The 21,561-nt window shown below is 40.0% G+C and overlaps 1 protein-coding gene across 5 annotated transcripts in view; it reads right to left on the bottom strand.

The window, feature by feature from the left end:
- The window catches only part of LOC139794662 (SAM and SH3 domain-containing protein 1-like), a 532,690-nt gene that overhangs the window by 38,616 nt on the left and 472,513 nt on the right, over positions 1–21,561 (bottom strand). For 3 of the 5 annotated variants that reach the window (XM_071740526.1, XM_071740531.1, XM_071740528.1), the window contains 4 exons: positions 10,745–10,785; positions 9,137–9,223; positions 7,701–7,813; positions 6,148–6,249 (listed from right to left, as the gene is read on the bottom strand). In XM_071740526.1, coding sequence (XP_071596627.1) covers positions 6,148–6,249; positions 7,701–7,813; positions 9,137–9,223; positions 10,745–10,785 — 343 coding nt within the window. The remainder of the gene's footprint in view (positions 1–6,147; positions 6,250–7,700; positions 7,814–9,136; positions 9,224–10,744; positions 10,786–21,561) is intronic. The other 2 variants (XM_071740527.1, XM_071740530.1) reach the window with 1 other exon arrangement.

Here is a 21,561-nt window from a genome sequence, read left to right as displayed (position 1 = left end):
TGTTGATGAATGGAATACAACACTGGCCCTGGAAACCAACCTCCCTGCACTTCAGAAAACCAAGGGTGGAACAACAATGCATGAAATTCGTATCAGAGAAAAAAAATTAAAAAGAGAAAGAATGAAATCCCTTTAGTGAACAGTGTAGTAATTTAAAATACATTCTTAGAGTATTTTGAAACAATCAAACTATTAACGTTACTGTCCTGAGTGCAAGGAAGGAAACATCAGGAGTGGGGAGAGGGAGCAAGTGGTAACCAGCAGGAGTGCAATTAAAATTTTCTATTGTATCACAAGTAAAGATTATTCAGCCTGGGTCTGCCAAATAGGGCAGTGAAACACATGGCTTTTGAGATTCCTCGTTCTTTAACTGAGCCAGGCTTTGTTCCAATTTAATAGGCTTGGTCTCAGAAAAGATGGGGGCAGGGAAACCACATTATGGATTACAGCATCTCCTGCTGGCTGAGACACGCATGGAGGATGGTCATAGGAAAAAGCTGTTACCACAGTCCTCTACTCTCTAGGTAGTGAGAAGAGCAATTATGCAGATGCCCAAAGGCAAAATGTAACGTGATTTAATGAATATTAAATTAATTTGCCTTCCCAGCTCTTATCCTCCCCCACATATGTAGCCCAACATTTTGTGGTAAAGTCAGACAGGATCTGAATGCAGTCAAAAAACACGGTGTTACGAACACACTTAACTTCAGTCACTGATTGTGCCTTACTGTAAGCTCTCTTCAGTCATGATAGCAAGAAGTCTTTTCTCAGAGACCTTACAACAGACTAATTACATCCAGCCTTCATATCTGCAGGAGCAAATCCTACTGGCAGTGAGCAGGAGGTTTACTTGGGCCATGTTACTGCCAACTGCTCAGTACAATCTTGTGACAATGTTTAGTCCCACTAGGGATGCAGACCTAGCTAAATTGTATCTGATAATAACAGGGCAGGTCTTGCATGGCACACATAGCCAAAATTTCAGGTCAAATAGGTAAAACTCCTTACAGAATTCTACATAACAAAATCTAAATACTTCAATGATCTCTTGCTCTTGTATCACCATTCCACAGGACTGACCTTAGTTAAAACTTTTGTTGTATCCTAGGAACTGCAATGATGATTTGTGTTTCTTTCATGATTTTTTGTATTATTGTGCCCATAGGAAACACTGCTCTTAGGCTTGGAGAAAAGAAAGATGGTAACAAAATATGCTGTAATTTTTTTGCTGCTAACTTTCACCCAGAGGTACTAAACACCATCCCTGATATTGTGGAGGGCAGCCAGTGCCTCTCAGGACAGGTCCCTGTGCTGGACACATTGCATGGGAATGTAGCACTATCGTTTTGAAGAGATGTCTTATTATTGGCTCCTTTTTCATCATTACTGTTACTAAGCACCAGCAGTATTATAGGAACTTGGATAGTAATAATAAATACACCACCCAATACAATGAGGGACATCAGTGCCTTTCAGGAAATCTTAATAGAAATTGGGTCACCAGACTCTTTGGAGCAAAGATGAAAGCTGTGCATTCATTCACAGTCACGCTCAGCAGCAACTCCTCTCTCTTACTTCAAAGGACATGCAGGGTCTGGAGATGGGACCAAGGTTTCCAAGAACTGAAACAGAAATATCTTCCACCCTTTAGCCTGTCATAGAAAAATAAAAAACCCAAAACAACTTCCAAAACCTGGTAGGTCCTGTGATAACTGCAAAAACATGGTCCTAACATAGTGCATAGCTCTCAAAATGCTCTGAATATCCCTGCTGCTTCAGTTTAAACACTATTGCTTAAAAATCAGAAAACTTGAACTCATCAGACCCTAGTCTCCATTGATGGCTCATTGGTGGTTCCCCAAGCTGGTTCCCTGTATACACTGACTTGCAGCCTGGTTCTAAAAAGTTAAACTGACTACACCAAAAGAAGGGCTTCTTTTCTGCATACTTTAACAATCTTGTAGATTGAACAATAATAATGCTAACAAATGGTTAAATATTTTAAGAATCAACCAGTAATATGAATAAAAATCAAGTTTTAAATTGCTGCATTCAGAAAGCATCTACAATCAGAATGACTGAAATACAGTATAACTGAACAATGTGGATTTGCTGTAGTTAGAATTACTCGAGGTAATTGGTGCTACAGAAGTTATACTGCAATTATTTCTTTTCTTTCTACTCTTCAGACTTGCCAAACAACACAGTAATGACTGCTGTAAGTCAGAGATAACTCTATCAGACTTTGCTTTTTGTCAGAGTCAGTTTTATACCACGGGTAATACAATCATGATTCTCTAGCTTCAGCGCCTCTTGGATTGAAACAAATATGACCCAAAGACCATTTTTATCTGTTATTCTGCCTGTGACAATTGTAGTAGACACAAACTCAATACTGCCCACCCTTTCAACTTTTAGCCCTGTTTAACAACTTTGTAAATGAAAACGCCATCAGGAAATAATACGGAGAATGGGAGCAACAAAAGATCATCTCACTCCATCTAGAGCTGTAGCTGCATGGACTCAAATTTGCTGTCATCCTTTACAAAGAGGATCAATAGAAGACTGAAAAGGGTGGCAATGCAAGGCAGGGGTTTCTCCACCATTAGCCTCATGGCAGATGCAGGTCTGCATTGCACATCTCCAGGTCTGTGCAGCCATTCTCCTCACTGCCAGTTTCCCCCTGGCTGACAGTCCTGGCTAAAGAAGTGTTTGGAAGCAAAACAGCATTGCAGGCTCTCACCCGTACTGTGGGAGGGAGATGCTATCTTTGTGCTCCCTGCTCATAAATTTTATGGTCTGTCTCCTGAGGCTGCTAGGGCCACATGTGGCAGGTGGGGAGGTCTTGGGGAAGCACAGCACAGCTCATTGCAGTATCTTCCAAACAAAGGCTGGCTCTGATACATGGAAGCTTGCGCTAATGAGCTCTGGATGCCTGACCATTATCTGTTGATCAAAACTGAAACACAGAAGCCCAACAAAACAGTTCAGCTCAGAGATAATTACAACTTCATTTAACTTGCATCTACAGAAAATGTCAGCAAAGTTAATTAGTGGTTTATGTCAGTGGCAGTGCACATAGGACACACACTTCTGTCACAGCCTCCATGCTGCTTCTCTCTTTTCCTTCACCCCTGCAACAAACACTGTAGCTGGTACCAATTAGCACTTTTTCAGAGAGGGCACAGGAAAGGATTTATACTGGTTTCTCCTAATACTGGTCCTCCAAGCTGGGCTGGAGCCATACCAGCAGGGCTTTGGGGAAGAAGAAGCCCTGTTTCAGATGAACTGAGAATTTCAGCCCTCAAAAGTTAGCAAATGAGCTTCTATCTTTAAGAAGCATAAAAGGCACCTCAGTGAACAGAAAGAATGTGATACAATTTTGAAGTCCTCTTTTTCCCTGGGCTTTCTGACTCTTGAGGACAAATAGGCCCCTATCTAAAATTCAGAAAGGGATCCGTTTGTATCTGCACCTGCTTTACATCCCAGTGCTTGGCACAAGGCAATGAAAGCTTGTCTAGTGTTACTGTGAGAAGCCTTCATTCCAGCAAAGATGAAACATATATATATACAGAAATAGATTTGTAAAAACACAATGAGGAATTTTTAGACTTCTGCTACATCTCACTAAAAAGAAAAACATTTTCAACTGTATTCCCATGTTACCAAGTAAATAACACACGTTTTGTTGTGAAACAAAGGGATCACAGTAAGGAGACTAAAAGCTACAAACTGCTTTCAAGTGGCACAGAACCAAGTCACCTACTGACTTGGCAATGCCTTTGTTTGTTTGTTTGCTTCTTAAGAGCAAACAAAAAGGACATACAATTAACACCACAGCAATGACACTGGGCTGCCTCTCTTTGGATGCTGAGATGATGGTCCTTCAACCCTTTGTGATTCATCTTTAGGGTTTAGCATTGTAAGAGTATGAAATGCATTTCCTGGTACAGTAATTTAAAAGTTGAGAAACTGAAAAAAAAAAAAATCCTTAAATCAATCTTTAAAATGAGTTAATGATCAACAGTGATGTTAGTCATAAACACATGATAGTTGTACAAGTTTTAAAAAAACAATTGGTTGTTTTTCTCATTCCTTAAAAGGAAACCATCAACAACTAATATTTGTCCTTTAGATGCTATTTTGTAACTTGCTGTTTTTATGCTGTGATTAGAACTTACTTGAAAGCAATGGAGTACTTAAACCCTTAGAACACCCTTAGAATGTTTGGCCTTCATTTTTAGATTCTAGAGTTTTTAGTTTTAGATTTAGGTTTAAGCTGATATTCCAAATTTGCAGAGTACAAATCCCACAAACGTCATTGGAAGTCAAAGCATTTGGCAAAGAAAGGGCTTGAAAAAGGAACCATCTTTGCACCTCTCAAAAGCTGGTAATTTTAAAGAGATGTCCTTTGGCAAAACAGTCTGGGTGAACACATAACCCAACTCTAGACATATCTGATATTTCATACTGCTTGTTTTTCCCTCTTGCATGTCAATTATAGCCTGAAGTCTTTCACCTCAGTTAACCCTAGTTTCTTTCTCGTCCACAAAAAAAGAGAAGCCAAGCCAACTTCTGTTTTAACATGAAGTTTCGCTTTTGCAGGTGATCTGCTTTTCCCTTGAAGGCAAGCAGTTTCACAGCTTCTGTTAAATGTAACCAGAATAGAAATTAGGAGCAAGGGCAAAAATCTTGAGAGATATCCACAATGATGGAATAGAGATCTCCCATTGAAGTTAGCAGGAAGAGGGTTCAAACTCTACCGGAACAGCGGAGCGAGGCACCAGAGCTCGTGGCTCAAAGTGCAAAGATGGCTCAGGAAAATAATTTTAGACAAAAAGTGCCACAATGACCCATTAGGGAGCAAATACTATCAGGTATGCACAGCTTTCAGTAACTTCAACACAAGCATAAATCACTATTAGAAGATTTAAGAGAGAAAATCAGTGTCCTGACATTTGACCACAGAAATTCGAGTTTTGAGGTTCTTGTGCTACAGGTACCTTCACCAAAGGCCTTAAGGAGAAAAAGATCAGGCTATAAATTCTAATGAGGAAAAGATCAAGTCCATCTCAGTAGGCTAAGCAATCAGCACAGAAGAATCAGGATCCTTATTTCTTTGTTCTTTGCACATTTCTGATATATTAGAACAGAGTATAAGGCAACATAAGTCCTCCCTGTTCCCATCTAACTAAAGACGGGCATTTTTTTTTAAATACAAATCAAACCTTTTTCCAGCACAAAATATTTTAAACATCACATAAAATGACACAAAACATTTCTCTTTTTATTTAGAGAGGAGAAGCTGTCTGCTGCGGTTGGCAGGAAATTCCACTGACAATAAAATAAATAAATCAATCAATGGTCTCAAAAGCCTATGGTTCAATTATATGGGTTATTAAGAGCTTGGATTTGAGAACCGAAAGTGTTCTTTTTTAAGATTTATCTGCAAACTTCCAATTAATGAAAGAAATGAAAGAAGAAATGAAGTGGAACAAACTACTCAGTGAAGATGAAGATATTTGGAAGGAAACATTAATTTAGAATGGCATGACACAAAGAATGTCTGGTGCCCATAAAAGCAACAGAAGTTACACAGCTCAGAAATAAACACAGCCTGTTTATTGGTCTGAAAAAAGCTGAAAACTCTGGGCTGACAGTTAACAAATGCAGAGATAGAACTGTTTGAAAGCAGCAGGCAGCTACGACTTCACCAGACTCTCATCTAAAATGTTATCAACAAGGGCTAGGAAGGCCCAAGAAACTCTGTCAGTTGCTGTCAACCAGCAAAGTGAAACAGTTCCCTCTAAACAATCTAAAACACCTTTAATATACATTTTGGAACACAGGATTTTTTGCCTGGGATCAGTTGTGCTTCAAAAGCTTGGTGACAAAGGGCCAGATGAAAAAAAAAAAAAAAATTATACAATAAGACCAATAAAACCATTGGTACCTACAACGACAGACCTTGGGAGATTTAAAATCCATGTTAAAGATTTCTTCAGACAGAACAAAGTGTCACAAGGTCAAATGATACATTTGCTATTAAGAAAACCAGCAGTTAAATCCAGAAATTTTTGTAGTGTAATAAAAGAATTTAAATATTAAATGATACTGGGTAGCTGTATCAGAATGACAGGTACTTACATTACAGTTGGAAGAGCCATCAAATGTTGAATAAGAACCATCAGCCCATTCTGTAGCATCCACAGTGCTTGGTTGCCTGTGCTGGGCTTCATATTCCTTCAGCTGAAATTGGGAAGAAAACCCCAAAAAACCAATAAACCAGGGAAAATTTTACAGTAGAAGAAGCTATCTATCTTCATTAAAATAGCAAGAGTTAATGTCCTTTCAGGATTTTTTTTCCCTTCTCATAACTGGCAAAAACAGAACTCTGGCAATGCATAGCTTACTCATTCAAAATAAATAAATTTGTTTTAGAATCACAAGGTTTAATTAGGAGATTTTTTTTTCTTAAAAGGAAATTATAGGTAAATATGAATTTCAATCAACTGTCATTGGAAAAATTTAAATTACACATCTCCCTCCCAGAGGCACAGTTTACAGTGGACAGAATAGCCTGCCTATTTCCTTCATGAAGAAGATGATCCACAGTAAAGACTCAGAAACATCTTTTATAATATTAAAAAAAAGGCCACCTTCCCTGTATTCCAATAAAGGCTTTAGATATGAAGCTGATCCTACTGTAGTCAAACAGTTGAGAGGATCATCAAGAAGTATCATTACAAAAAAGGTTGCTACTAGTAGCTCAGGCCACTAGAGGGAAACAGTACCAGTACATGTATGAACCATACGACTAAGTACAAACCTCCCACAAAAGTGGAACAGCAGAGGAGAAAAAGAATTCCCAATATTACCACCTGGCAACTTTAATATTTTGCATTTTTTTTTCCATCACATGTTTCCAGCATAGCAATATTTTCTTCAGGCAATAACACAACATTCTGTTCTAGGATAATCAATTTCAAGATGTAGTATGTCAGTAAAGAAATATATCTGAGTGCCAATTAATGATCTTATTAAATTTTCTGCATATCTAATGGAGCCTGTACAGAATACCCTGTGTTCCATCACACTATTTTGCTCAAGGGTACAAAATCAAAAGTGGTGTGGAAACTTTACCACCAACCTTTTGACTCCTAAGCAATTAAAATCTCATCCCTATTGCTTCACAAAGACTATACCATACAGTTATTTTTCTTGTGGTTTCTTAATGTTTAGATTTTGAAAAGAAACACTTGTGACAGCTGCTGTACTTATAAAAAAATACATTTGCATTGATTTTCATATCAAATACCAAAAATGGCTGAATATGTTTTCTTGAAGACTATTAAACCAAAACACCTAAGAAACAAGCAGAAGACATTTTAGCTTAAATGCAAGTATTTAAGTTTTAATTGCTGAAAATGGAAGCCTTCAATAACATTGCCTTTCAGCTATTAGCAGCAGGAAAATATTAAGAAATATATGTGTTCTGAAACAAATAAGGCAATGTAAACCAGGAATTGCTGACTAATTTGTGATGGGACCTACTGTGATGCTACCTATTGTGATGGGACAAGCTGGCAGGCTTTCTCCCCCTTCTCCTATATTTTCTAAATCAATGAAAACTCTGAATTAGTATATCCCACATCCTAAAGCAAATTACACAAAGAAACTTAAGTATGTACATATCATACCCTAGCAAGCGCTTCCTCAATGGTGATCATCTTCTCTTTGACCATCATCATCAGCTGGATCCTTTCCTCATCGCTCATCGTGATCTCACTGGCCACGTACCCTACATCCTCTCCTGCAGGAAAAAAGCACAGAGATAACAAGCCTGTGGAAGACGTGATGCACAGGGAGGGGTGAAACTGGATTTTATCCAGTGCTCTGAAATCTGGTCTCCACGTGGATCTGACTGGCCAGAAACAGACCCTCCTCAGAGCAGCCTCACAGTATAATTTCAAAGAACTGAATGATTTGGAAATAACTGAGCAAGAAAAGGAAGTAATTAAAGCTGGAAAACTGTCTACTCTGACAACGAAAGCAAGAAAGCACGAGAAGGAGAAATAAAAAGTGACTGTCATCACACAGTTACTGACCCTGAAACACAAGAATCAAAACAGAAAGTGCTAATGCCAGAAAAGTCCTGTACTCAGCCCTGAGGACCATTGTTGTCACCTGTCAGAATGGATGGGCAACCTCTCCAGGAAGAGCATGCCGGGCCATTGGAGACTGGGCATGTCCTTTGATCTATCTCAGCCACTGAGCTGACACAGAGTGCTGGATGTATTTGGGCTTTTAATTCTAGGACCTCTCCTTTTTGGTCTGTGCTTGGCATATCAGCAAGGACAATTACAACTTGATTTGAGAGCCAGCAAGGACCCACGTTTAACTGACAGTGTAAATGTGTTCCTTTCTGACCTCCTGAATGGGTTCCTGCCCTCTCTCACAATCTATCTGAGCACAGATCTAATGATCTGGACTAGCATCTGTTTGCAACACAAAGATCTAACAGATAGATATGGGGAAGCAGAAATTTCTCTTCTGTGGGAAGAGAAATAATTCAAGCAACACACAGCTGCGTCTTTTGGAGAAGAGCTAGAGAATAACATCTGGCAGTCTGAGTGGAATCGATCCTCCATTTGCACTAGTTACCAGATCCACTTTTACTATTCCTTCTTTCAGTGTCTTTTCCTACAATAAGAGGTTGGATTCAAGCCTAAAGCAAACAGGTCAAAGTAACAAGATGTCAAAGAAAGGAGAAACATCTCTCTAATTAAAACAGATCAGAATTTCTCTCATCAAGTCTGATCAGAATAAAAAAAAAAAAATCTTCCTTATTTACAGATATTACATATTACTTATAATTATATATTAAGGGCATCACTTTGCACATGTTCCATCACTGACAGAAGCACAGAAGGCATCCCAGCCTCATGTAGATGCCATACTACAGAATATGACTTATTTTTCTGAGTCCTGACACAAAGAACCAAATCCACAATACTTCCACATTCACAATCCCCCCCCATCTGCCACATATTACAAATGATTTTTACTCCCTAGTGATGTTGGCTCTCTCTTTTTTTTGCACAGATAGGTTGTGTGTCCTTAAAAAGAAATTTACCTTTTGAAGTCTGCCTCATCAGTCCTTTCTGGTTCTTTCGGAAATTTTGCCAAAAAAACTTATTTTTCTTTTTCCAGTCTATTTTCCCTAAAGGAAAAGTGGGGAGGGAAGATGAGGGGAAAGGGGAAAGAATTTCAGAAAGAAACATTAATTAGTAAATGCTGGAGAAGCTGCAAGCATTAAGTTGTATTTTCTAAGTCAAAAACAAGAATAAAAAAAAATTCAACTTTTTAAAAAATTTATTTATTCTGTACTAGAACTACACTGAGGTAGCTGTTTCAGGGAAATGCACATACTTTTGTAATTGCCGATGTAACAGAGGACTTAAAAACTAGTAACTTACATATTTTGAATTGCAAACAGAAAATATTTTACATTCATTTTGATATCTGTAGAGCTGTTAATGTCAAGTCTTGAAGTGTTTTTGAGGTATTTTGTTGGTTTAGCTCTTTTATTGAACCACAATTATGCAGTGTAAGCCACAACTCAGATGAATGATTTTCTAATATGTGCGTATCCATACAGAAAAGAAATACTTCACATACATACAAACACATGCACACATGCATAAACATACACACACATTCTGCTACTTGGCATAAGAAATTTTATGAGACCATCAGTTACAACCAACTCTTGCTTTTGCTATGTCTGTACAAGGCTGGGTCTCCATGGCCATTAATATCATATCTGCATATGGCTTGATGACCCAGAAGCAACTAATTCATTCTAAAAAAGAAACAAGGCTTGAGGTAGGGCATGTAAGTGTGTTACATTGAATTAATCAGAGCACATGCTATAAAATTTATGCCATCTGCAAGAGAACATACTTTGCCTGATCTGTCGGAAATGCTACAGATAAAGAGCTAGTTGATCCCTTCGCTTTTGAAAAATTTAAAGGAACTCAGTTTACACAATGCCACAGAGTTTCGGCATGTGCCTTTAGTATTTTGGATCTTACCCTAGAAGATCTAAAGTTGTGTTTACTGACCCCCTGAAACACAGCTTAAGTTTAGAATGGAAATATATCTAGGAAAAAATTTAAAAACAAACAAACAAACAGAACCCTTTCCCATTTATTTTCTTCTCCAACAAGCAAAATAAAATTTGCCCAGCTCAACAAGTAAGTTAAGACATAGCAATATGAACTACTTACAGTATGTTTAAAAAAACCCACAAACCAAGTGAAAAACAACAGAGAACAAGGTCCTAAGAATGCAGAATATTTCAGAAAGAAAGGAAGAGACTTTGGTCTGATGTAAACAAAAATAACAAACCCCCAAATTATTCACTGGTCGTTGCAATTTTCATACTACAAATGGATAGGCTAGCAGTGATCTATTATGCAGACATTTGAAATTCAATATAAGAAGTCAAAAGATGCATACTTATCACATGGCAATGCTAGCTGGGCAGTCTCAGGGATCACTAAGACACCCAGCAGCTAATTTAATGCTGCTGAGACTCGACCTCCCCCATGCATGAAAGCTGCTGACTTCTGCCAGCATTGTGTTTACTCAGCTTTTCACATCACAGCACAAGCAAAACTCAAAACCTTCTTAAGAATTCTATCAGAGTATAGTATAAAATAAAATTACATATACTGACCTACAGAGCCTTCTTCTGAACTTGATTTATGAATGGAGAGCCTAGGACAAAAAAGAGAAATGGACTTATTGATGCAAGCTTCTCACATTTCATGGGAGCTGCCTGATTTCAGTAAATTATAGTTTTCAAACAATACATCATGAGCTGTTTTCTCTTCCTTTTTCTTCCCAACACAGCAAGATGGGAAGACAAAAACTGAACCCACTGGTCTGACCGCAGTAACTGAGTTTGATTCTTAAGCATGTCTTTTGTGACCAGGATAGAAAAACATTAACTTGACAGAAAGCTATGGTTAAGGCAAAGGAGTCTAGGGAGCCCTCAGGAAAAACAAAATAAAACAAACAAACCAAACCAAACAAAAAAACCACCTAAAACAAAACAAAAGAACCCCAACCAAACAAACAAAACCTTTTGAACATATTTTCCCCCTCTGTTTGTAAAACATTAATTTGGCTACCTTAGAAACTGTAGCACTGGGAGGCTGCATTTGTTTAGCTGCTTAACAGTTTTCAGCCTTTTTGGTTTTTATCTGACAATGCTTTATAAATATGCACTCATTTAAACTTTAGAAGCCACTGCGTGGAAGAGAAGATTAGAGATTTTGTGAAGATGCAGGAATCTTGTCCAGACCCTGTGAAGCGCAACCATAGATGACTGGAGGCAACAGCTTCTTTCTCCTGATTTCCTTCTGTGTGCTTTCCCACCAGTGCATACTCCTTTCCACAAAAGCTAGCCAGAGAGACTTACTTTAATAGAACATGGACTTTAAAAACAACCCACTAAACCAGTAAGTAAATCTTTTGTTCACAGTCTTTATGTTCATTGAACTAGTTTTCCATAATGGATTCCAGCTCTGTGCCAAGGGTTCATTGCAGGATCTCCGAGACATCACCCCCATTCGCTGCCTTTTCTTCTGTCTGTATAAATGGAGCTAACAGAAATTACCAAATCCTCTGCAATACTTTGAAGCCTTCCTATGGGAATTAGTGTTTCACCAAGCCAGTGAAATTACTTCTGCCAGTTCCAATGGCTTTGCTGGAGGCTCCAAGGGCAAAGCATTACTGCGGTGTCTCTGCTGAGAGCCCAGCCCCAGGACATGACAATGCCCTATTCTGCAGTGGCTGCACTGTGGCCATGCAGAATGGAAACACGTGTACCCCAGCACACCAAGACCTCAGCTGAAATCGTTCTTTGAATGAGGCCACATAACAAGATACACACGCCACATTCTAGCTGCTATCCACAGTTTTCACAGGCTCCTTGTTCTTTCTTAGACCCCCAGAAGAGGGCAACGAAGAGGTTTTTTTCAACTCAGTAAACCACTTACAGGAAAATTTTAGTTCAAGCCAGTTCAGTTTAGAAGATGCGAGCAATCACTGACCAATGTTTTGCAAGCACGGAAAAAAAACATGCTCATCAATTTGCAAAGACATCATTAAAGGGGAAATGAGAGAGGATGAAGTTTCATCCGATTTAGTAATTCATCTAGACAAGGAGGGTTTGGCACAGTGAAGGTCTCAAAGTAACCTCCTTCAACCTCAGGCTGATTAGAAATGTTATCCAGCACTAACCAGAAACCAATTGAAACAACCAAATTTCAGATTTCTTTATCAGGCAGAGGGAGAGGTTTAGTGTTTTCCTTGCTGGGAAAGCTTACCCACGAAGGGAAAAAGTTATTGATACAGGTGATATGCCACCTAATGTTTAATTTTTAAGAAGCCTGAATAGCAAATACAGGAAAAAAACATGAACTCCATACTTTCTGGGTAAATACTCCAGAAAAGCCAGTGTCAAAGGCTTTCAACAGGGCCTGGATTTCACTGAGACACTTAAAAGTAAAGTGGTTAATGAGTATTTTTCTAAATAAAGGTAAATTGGGTGAAAACTATGTTGACTTGTATACGGAGACAACTAAGTAAAAAGCCAAGTTCTGCTGGAACTGACAGAATTAATCCACTGCATGTTTTCCACTTGAGCATAGACCTCAGTCATCAAACAGTTATTCTGTTTATCTTAAATGAATTTAGTATCCGTGAAATGCACCAAATCACTGGCCATAGAAAATTAAATCTGCTAATGATCAGAACTTTGCCTCACTAGTGAAACCAGCCTCGAAGTGGAGAGGCAGTCTCTTGTGCACTTTGGCCTCCAAATTGATTTTAATCCTTTTCTTCTCTTGTACAGTTGCCAGCACCAATGCAAGTAAGTAGCAGGTGTAGCAGCAATGTTTGTGATGTGGACATCTGTTCAAAGGGAATTAGCCTGAGGCCACCAAAATCATCACACACTGGCCTCTCAAGAAGGGGAAGAGCAGTAGAAGCAAACTTTTCACATGCCTGAGCTAGAAGGGGTGAGAATCCACAGCAAGCACACCATGTTCTCATTTATAACTGATTTAAGAACTATGCTGAGTTTCATCAGAGGATGCAAATTCAAATTATTATTTCATGCATTCCCTCAAGAGGAAATCTTCTGTGCATGGGCTGATCTTGAAATTCTAACAGCTGCTCTGAAAAGATGGAAATGCCAAAAAAGCCTACCACATAGAGCTTGATAAGGCATTTGTTTTTAGTTCCACCAGACAACTTAAGAATCCTCAGTGAAATCAATCAAGCATTTTACTTCCTAGATGTCTGGCAAAAAATTCCAGAGTACCTCAGAGTCATGGTATGTTTGATTTGCCAATTACCCTCCTTTACTCTGTTAAATCTGCAGCTCCTCTGTGAGCGTGCACTGAAAGTGATTTGTATTCTTCCATTCATAGACTGATAACTTGTACTGAAAGTTAATGATGCAGTGACACTTGGCAGAAGTTTCAGCACTGCATGTCTGAAAGGGAGCCAAATGCCATTACTCCGCTGTGGAGGCCTTCATTTTTGTTGTGGTCTGATGTACAACTTCATTAGCAAGTTTTCACACTAAATGTACTCTGTCACAGCATATAGCAGAAGAAATGCATGGGTGTACATTTAGAAAAGAAGGGGAAAAAAAAAAGATTTATGTCCAGAGGAAAGCATACTTTCTTATCAATTTGTAATCTCAGGAAGTATGCAGCAGAAGAGGTCAAACTTTAATCCATTGATCTCACAAATTCAGAACCATCTCTAGACTGATAGATCAGACTTCACAGAGACAAAATGGAATCTGGATCAGGAACTAGATGATTAGAAAGACCGGCTTAATGGAAATGAGTTTACATTCATCACCAAAATGTGCAAAAACATGAACAAGACTGACATGGAAGTCAGCCTTTCAAATTTTTGATATTTGCAGATGACCAAGTATCTGGGGATACCTGCTGAAAAAGGATGATTGGGAAAAACATGTGTTCATCCTAAAAGACATAAGCACGGGAAATTCCAACGATGGGAATAGCTGTACAACCATCATTACTTATGCTCAAGAGAGACGAATTCAAACCAGAAGTGGTAAAAAGAAAAACTGTTTGAGTAGTCAGGGAACCAGAGACCTTATATTATGAGAGAAATCTAGAAAAGTTTTTTCTGTTCAGTATGTCCAAATTGAAAGATACAAGAAGATCAATTTACTGACTAATAATAAAGCAGGCACAGTAACAAGTAGACATAAGCAGAAAAGAAATTAGAAAAAAGAAGTTAATGTTTCCTAACTAGTTGGACAAACTTCCAGCAGTAGGTAGAGAATGAGAGGGCAGCTTGAAGAACGAACTGCTTTTAAGAGGGTACTTGAAAGACCAGATGAATTTGAGAACAAAGATCTGAACATGATGACTACCTTTGGTTCTACTTTTGCAGACCTGTGGGTTTTGTCTGAACAACAGCAAAACCAGGCATCCTAAATGGTCTTTGAATCTATCTTTCTGTGAAAGTGCTGCAATGGGGATGACCTTGCTATAGTGAAGAAATCCCTCCCTTATATAAATTAAATCTTGAATCATGGAGGTAGGCTCCAAACCTTGGAGTACAAGCAAGAACCAATGCACACATCTGTGTCAAAAGTCAGCTGAGACTGTATCTGATTATTAAGTTTTAATTAGGCTGCATTGAACTTCCAGCTACAGCTTTCCCTGCTAACTCTGGACTGATTGTGATCTGAGACAGAAAAACACTGAGGCTTATCTTGCATACAAAGCAGTTGATTTTACAAGAAACACAATCATACGTGCCCCGAGATGTGAATGTGCTAATACACTGCAGAACTGAAAAAGGAAACAAATGACACTATGTGCTGCTTTTATGAACGTGCCTGTTGACTTTTGAAAGCTCATCGTTCTCAAACCAGAACAAACATGGGAACTGAGAATGATGAGATTTCTGATGGGCTTTGTTTCAACACTAAGTATTTTAAATGCAGATGTGCTTTAACACATGGCCACATCTCATTTATGGACCATAAAATCCACAGGTGCATAGCACCATCTGATAATGAAACCACTACTGTTATGATCTTCAATAAACTGATATCATCCCTCTTATTCCTTCCCAATTACTACTTATAGCCCATTGAGGAAAATGCTTGGATAGGATTTTCAATCTACAAATATTATGCACATTCATAGCAGTGAATAAACCAAAGCAAAAGCCCACCCTGGCTCTGCTGCAAAGCCATTTGGTTATCTGTGTGCATTAGAAATGGCCCAGCCACGTAATTAGTATGAAAAACTGACAGACTTGTAACTGCTCCTGACTGAATACAAGATAATTTATCTAACTGGAGCTGGCAGAGGGAAGAAAATGGGCCTTTGCTATTTTTATCAAATTTGCATGGACCTGAAGAGAAAGAAGGCCTGCGAGGTTCTGACCTTGCTTGCACCAGTGTGAGAAAGGGATGGAAAGCAAAGACATTTCATTCAATTATCTTCTCATTAGGTTTCCATAGCAATGGCTCTTTAAGCAGGTCAAAACTTTCTCAGTGGAAACAAACACGGAGCTGCTTGTGGGCCACGCATGTGTATGTGTATTTTCTACCATCACCAGCACGGAAGCCGCCACCTTGGTCCTATGGGCTTGGTCCGGTGACAGGGCAGTGGTCAGATGGGGCAATGCCACAGATTTAATGACTGACCAGTGGGTCCCAGCCAGGAGGCAGCGAATCACCAGCTAAAAACTCCTTGACAGCAAAGAGCTGGGTCCAATGTACCACATGCAATGCACCCCTGTTCTCTGTGTGTGTGCTGCTCACTACGTGCCGTGCTGACTGGCTGCGACAAGTCGGGTTTACTCATGAAAGGCTCCCTTCATGCTTCCTTGTACAAAATTACCAGGCTGGGAATCTTCATCCAGCTGCTCAAAGGAACACTGGTTTCCCTCCTCACGTGTCCCGGGATGGCGTTTGGCTGGCCTCTGGCTCCCATTGTGTGGGTTATTGTGGGAGTTTCCTGCCCTACTTTTCTTGAGAAGGCTGTTTAAAGGCAGCATGAATAATCTGGCTTTGACTAAATCAGACCTCAATCAACTGAAAACAGGGCTTTACACATTCACTGATTCTTTCTGATTCTTGCAAACGCAAGGTAATATAAAAAGGTATCCTAAATGCAGACATATCGGGTACAGCAAGCTCTTCTTTCTTTTTCTTCCAGTATTCCTTTATATTTTTAAACTACACAAAAGGAATAATTCATTCTGTTAGTAATTAAGTGCAGCCTCTGCTTGGGGAATGTTTGTTTTCTGCTTTGTTCTTTTTAGTTTCTGTTGTCCCTCTGCCTTATGCCCTCTGTAAAACTTATCCTCCATGTTTCTTTGCAGATGAGCTTACAAATACCTGCCAAAGGTAATTTAGGCATCTTGAGAACTTGCCAAAAATCGATCACTATAGAATTTAAACACCCCCACTCATGACCTGGAGGGATAATTTAATAACTGGCATTCAAAGCTTGATCTGCAGTTTGGATGCTGCAAGAGAAGAGGATTAGGAAATCTAGCATTAAAAACTACTGGCAAAGGCCAGTAGATAGTGCACCAAAGGGGGCAGAATTGAGGCTTGCACAAACACTTCTGCAGAATGACAGCCATTTTTAAAGAGGCTGCTGCTTTCACTGAAAATCACTGTAGAAGATGGGAACACCAAACTGCTGGCTTTCTCCCAGCCTTAGGTTGATCTGGAGTTCAAGTTTATACCACAGGGCAGTGACAGGCTTTACGATGGCAAACCCATTGCAGAAAATCCTTAAAAACTCATTCAGTCGACAGTTCCTCCTGCAGAAACAATAGCACACAGATAGCCACTTGTGTTGTGGTCTCACTGGTTGCCTGCCTGCTAGCAACATCAGAGAAAGGCCTGATGCCTGAGCAGCCTACAGCTCCTCCTCTGAAATTCCCAACAAGACTCTGTCTGCATGGGGGCTCAGTTCAAGATTGCATGTCCTGCACACACAGAGAGGGTGACAAAGACGTTCGCTCTCGGGAGCAGCTGAAGCAGGGAGCTGAGGACACAGCTGCCAGAAGCACAGCAGCTCCCCTACACCCGGGGAATGCAAAGCCCCTGAGCAATGCTCCCCTGTGCCGCCTGCACCCCACATGTGTGTTTTTTTCTCCAGCACCTTCTGTTTGACAAGCCTGTTTCTGCTCAGTTCCCAGCTCTGGCAGAGTCTGGGATTTAGGTGCTGAGGATCACAGGGTAGAGAACACTTAAACTGTAACGTGCCACAGGTTGAGGAGTACATCAGAATGAATTGTGGTGCTTAATATGAAGTATCACCATTTGCTTAATATGAAGTATCACCATTTGCTTCTTCAGGAGTGTGCTTGAGTAGTACAGTTCAAGAAACAGCAGGTAATTCATGTAGGAGGTGAAAATTCCTAACACCCTCTGCCATATGATGGTGATGGGAATTTGCAAAATGCCAGCAGCCACAACTGTTACCCTATGTGTCGGGTTTTTTTGTCCTTGCTTTCTTTAGCAGCTGCAAAGTCAAAAAAAAAAAAGAAAAAGCATATAGGAGTAACTGTACCTCATCGTATCTGTATGCAGTACTCTTGGGTCTCATTCACTTCCTTTTGTGTCCTGGCAGCTCTTTGAGGCACCACATTTGAAACTTGCCCAGAGGCTGCTGGAGTGAACAGTGACAGCAAACAGATCTATTTCCCAGGAGGGAAAATGCACAACTTCCCCTCTGCAACATCCCCAGTTCTTCTAAAAACAGGATGAGAGTCAGGATGCAGAAGCCTAAGTTCAGGGGACTGGGTTTAACCTGGATTTCCTGGCAAACATGCAAAGCTCATCAGTCTGTCATGTAGACTTGAATGCTCAAAAATGGGAACAAGCTAAAAGTTGGATTACATTGTTTTAAATGCTCTGTTTACAATTATGAGAAAACCCCTGCTCAGTCCCCCTGCCTGAGTAAACTTCCTTGGGGTGTTGCCATCACTTGGAAATAATAGTGATTGTATACACAATACATCCCCAGATCAACATGGTATGGAGACAAAGAAGCAATAATAATGTCTGAGAACACATTTACTACATATTTGTTACACTGATATTTGTTACACTAGCAAAAGCAGAAGTCAATTTGTCTATAAAGGAACACCTGCAGATGCGAGATTTTTGATTAAAATTAACTTCACTGAAGGCACACAGAATCTGTAAAGTTACACTAGCACCACAAGTGACAGCACAACTGCAGTTAAAGATGGGAATCTTGGAAAGGGCAGTGGAAAATGAAATTAATTATTAAGAGAGGAAAGCTACAAACATCTCATTCCATGCTTTGCATGACTTGTTGAATATTATATGACTCTGAAGCCTGCCTAGTTGTTCTAATTTACAGAAGAAACTCCAAGATGGCCAAAAAACTTAAAGCAATTGTGAGGCAAAGCTTGAACAAACATGACTTTGTTTCTGTTGTTTACAGATAGCTTTTCAGGCCACATCAGTACCCTTAATGTTACTCACATAAATCTCAGAGGCCTTTGCTACAGCAAAGATTCTTTTCTTTTTGTCAGAATCAATTAAATGAAAAACACCTTTGGCAGGGCATTTATAATGCACAGAGCAGGTTTATATGTGCAGGGTTTTTTGTAGCTTCACCTAATCAACAGGGACAGAGTTGTCAGCAATAGAGGAAGGTAGTATTTCCCCAAAACATCTTTTGGAGGGACAATGACTTGAAGTGACAAACATTTCTGCCTTTAGGCTCCTCCAACCCCTTTCGCCTCCCTCCAGTCACTACGGCTGCTCTTCTGAGTTACAGCACAGCACATCACCCACTACACAGATACTTGTTGAGCAACTTTCTGGACCTGATGGCACTGACTGATTTAACACTGGCTTTGAACAGACTGGGCAGCAGGCTTCGTAAGACTCAAGGCAAGACTGAACATACATTGCTTGTCCACACAAACAGGATTTTTTCTTACCATGGAGCACAAAGGGCAATCTGCTTTCAGCGCCGTGTTCAGTGGTGCCTCCCTTCATTCGCACCAAAGGAAAACCAAACCAAATTGAAACTAACACAGCCTCTGTCACATTCCCTCAAAGCCTCTTTCTGCCTCAGCTCTGGCAAATTAAACAACCATCCAGGTGACTTATTTTAAAACTTTAGATCTTGGTAGTCAAAATCTGTGGGGCATGCAGGCAGCAGTGCTGGGCAAGGAAGTTTCTGACAGTGACCATGTTCCAGCTGGCTGGAACACTCTCTCCTCTCTATCCCAGCACAGGTTTTTCCTTGGGAAAAACTTCCTGAAGCAACCTGCTCAGAACACCAGACCAGAAACAACCGACCTCACCTCCCCCTGAGAAAATGTTGGTATTTTCAAGATATAGAAATGCAAGCAGGCTTGGCCAAGTTTTACTTTGACTTTGGAAGAGTACTCACAACAACAGATTTTTCAGCAAGGGCTATTTTGGGACAAATCTTTCCTTTTGCTTCCCAAATCTCTTTGTGAATATGAAAAACCAGTGCATGTCTGCATCAAGTTTAAGGTTTGGCAAACCGGAGTCCTGTTTCAACAAAAGTTTTGGAAAAGGTTTACCCCCGATCTTCATGCAGCATTAAGGGGCCACAAAAGCAGTGTCTGGGGACAGTGCTCAAACAGTAAATTTAGATGAAAGCCATAAACTAAACACTGAACCTCCAAAAACCCCTCCAGAGCAAACAAGCCATCCTCCCCTAACATGTTAGCAACAAGTACAGACATATCATATGGACTTGAAGTTGTAATTTTCCTGCAGATCAATATTATAAACTCTGACTCCCTGGAAGAGGCATTCCTGAGACAATTCAGCCCTGCAAGCCAGAGGAATGGAGCCAGCAGTGGAGTGGCAGGCTGTCACTAACAGGCACAGGCATGGATAATTTCAGTTTCAAATAATTTGTATGGTATTGAGGAGATACAATTTATTGCTTTCAGCAGCTTGCTCCATTAGTGTGCATCGCATTGCCTTGTTTCTTATTGCCCAAATACTTTACACAACCTGCCTAGTGCCTGTTTCATGTATCTGATCAGCTTAATAACACACAAGTTTCAGCTGAGAGACAAATCCTCAAACAGGACACTTCCATTCTTGAAAGGTCCACAAAAATCACAGGTTCCTTCTATATGAACTAAGATAATAAATTTAATTTCCTTTCAATGAAGTAAATTGGCTCTTTCAGAGCAGAGATGTTTTTGCAGACAGTGTCTTCCCACTCAGTTACTTGTGGTACAACATCTACACGGACACATTTGAGGAAACTGGCCAGAACTTGTAAGAGGAGTTCATGCCCAGTTGTGTGTTGTCCTCCTGGGAGATCTTTATCTCATTGTTACCTGAGGTGGGATGATGTTATTTACCAAGGGGGAAAGTAGTGCTTTGAGACAGACAGAAAAGTATTATGATTATAGGATAACCTTGGAGGATTACTTTCCAGATTACAGTTCTCAGTGTTCCCATTCATTTGGCAGTCCTGGTTTCATTATGTTAGACAGGGAGGTACCCCTGAAGAAAACTTCTCCATGTTTCAGTATCTGAAGCACCATTCTAAACTCTAAATTTTCTAGGCATTCTCTGTTAAAAGCATGTAGCATGGAGGCAGTGACGGTACCCAAGGTAAAATTCATCTTATTTGTCTTCAGTTGTTTTGAAAATGCAACTTCATTTCAAGCACTGCTTTCTCTGTGAGCAATTAAGAGAGACAAGGAACCTCTAAAAGATAATTTATCACTTTCCAAGATCTTCAGCACTAATCAGCTTTCACACAGTCCCACAAGAAGCTCCTAGGCAGCTGTTCCCTACCATACATCTGACTTTAACATGGCCAGTGCTCAGGCAAGTCCAATACCCTATATCCACTGTAGGTCCCTCTGGGACTGACACTTCTCCTGAAATAGCAAGGGCAGCTACAGTCCAGTTTTGAATCACTAGAAGATACTCAAACGTGGGACAGTAAAACCTTATGAAAGTGTATCACATCGTAACAGAATTCCACATACCCCCACTGAACCATTCCAGCTGGCACTGCCCCCACAACGTGCAGGCAATTGGAAATGCAGTGTCAGATGTCTTCATGCACTGCTGCACATTACCCATAGCAGTTGGGATCTAAGATCTTGGGATCAAAGGAAGAAGGCACAGAAAACAAGCACATCCATTGCAGCAGGAGGTGACAGTAAACAGAAACCCTCTCAGTCCTCACAGAGAGGTTTTTATTAAGGACTGCTAAAATTAAAGCTCCTTTTAACTTGTTTTTAAATGCTTCATTCCCCTGGCACCTTTGAAAGAATAGCTACAAAACCCAGGAGTGCACAGGAAAAGGAAAGTGGCTGAAGTTTGTAGCTCTCCCTCCCCCTCTCTTATCTCTTTTTGGCTGTGTTTAGGTCTAGTCACAGAAAGCTATTTTTTAAGTAGGTTTACATTGC

This window comes from Heliangelus exortis, chromosome 3, assembly GCF_036169615.1.
Source record: "Heliangelus exortis chromosome 3, bHelExo1.hap1, whole genome shotgun sequence".
Taxonomy (NCBI): domain Eukaryota; kingdom Metazoa; phylum Chordata; class Aves; order Apodiformes; family Trochilidae; genus Heliangelus; species Heliangelus exortis.
Note: the sequence above shows the minus strand (reverse complement) of the source record. Positions and strands in the feature narration are given on the sequence as shown.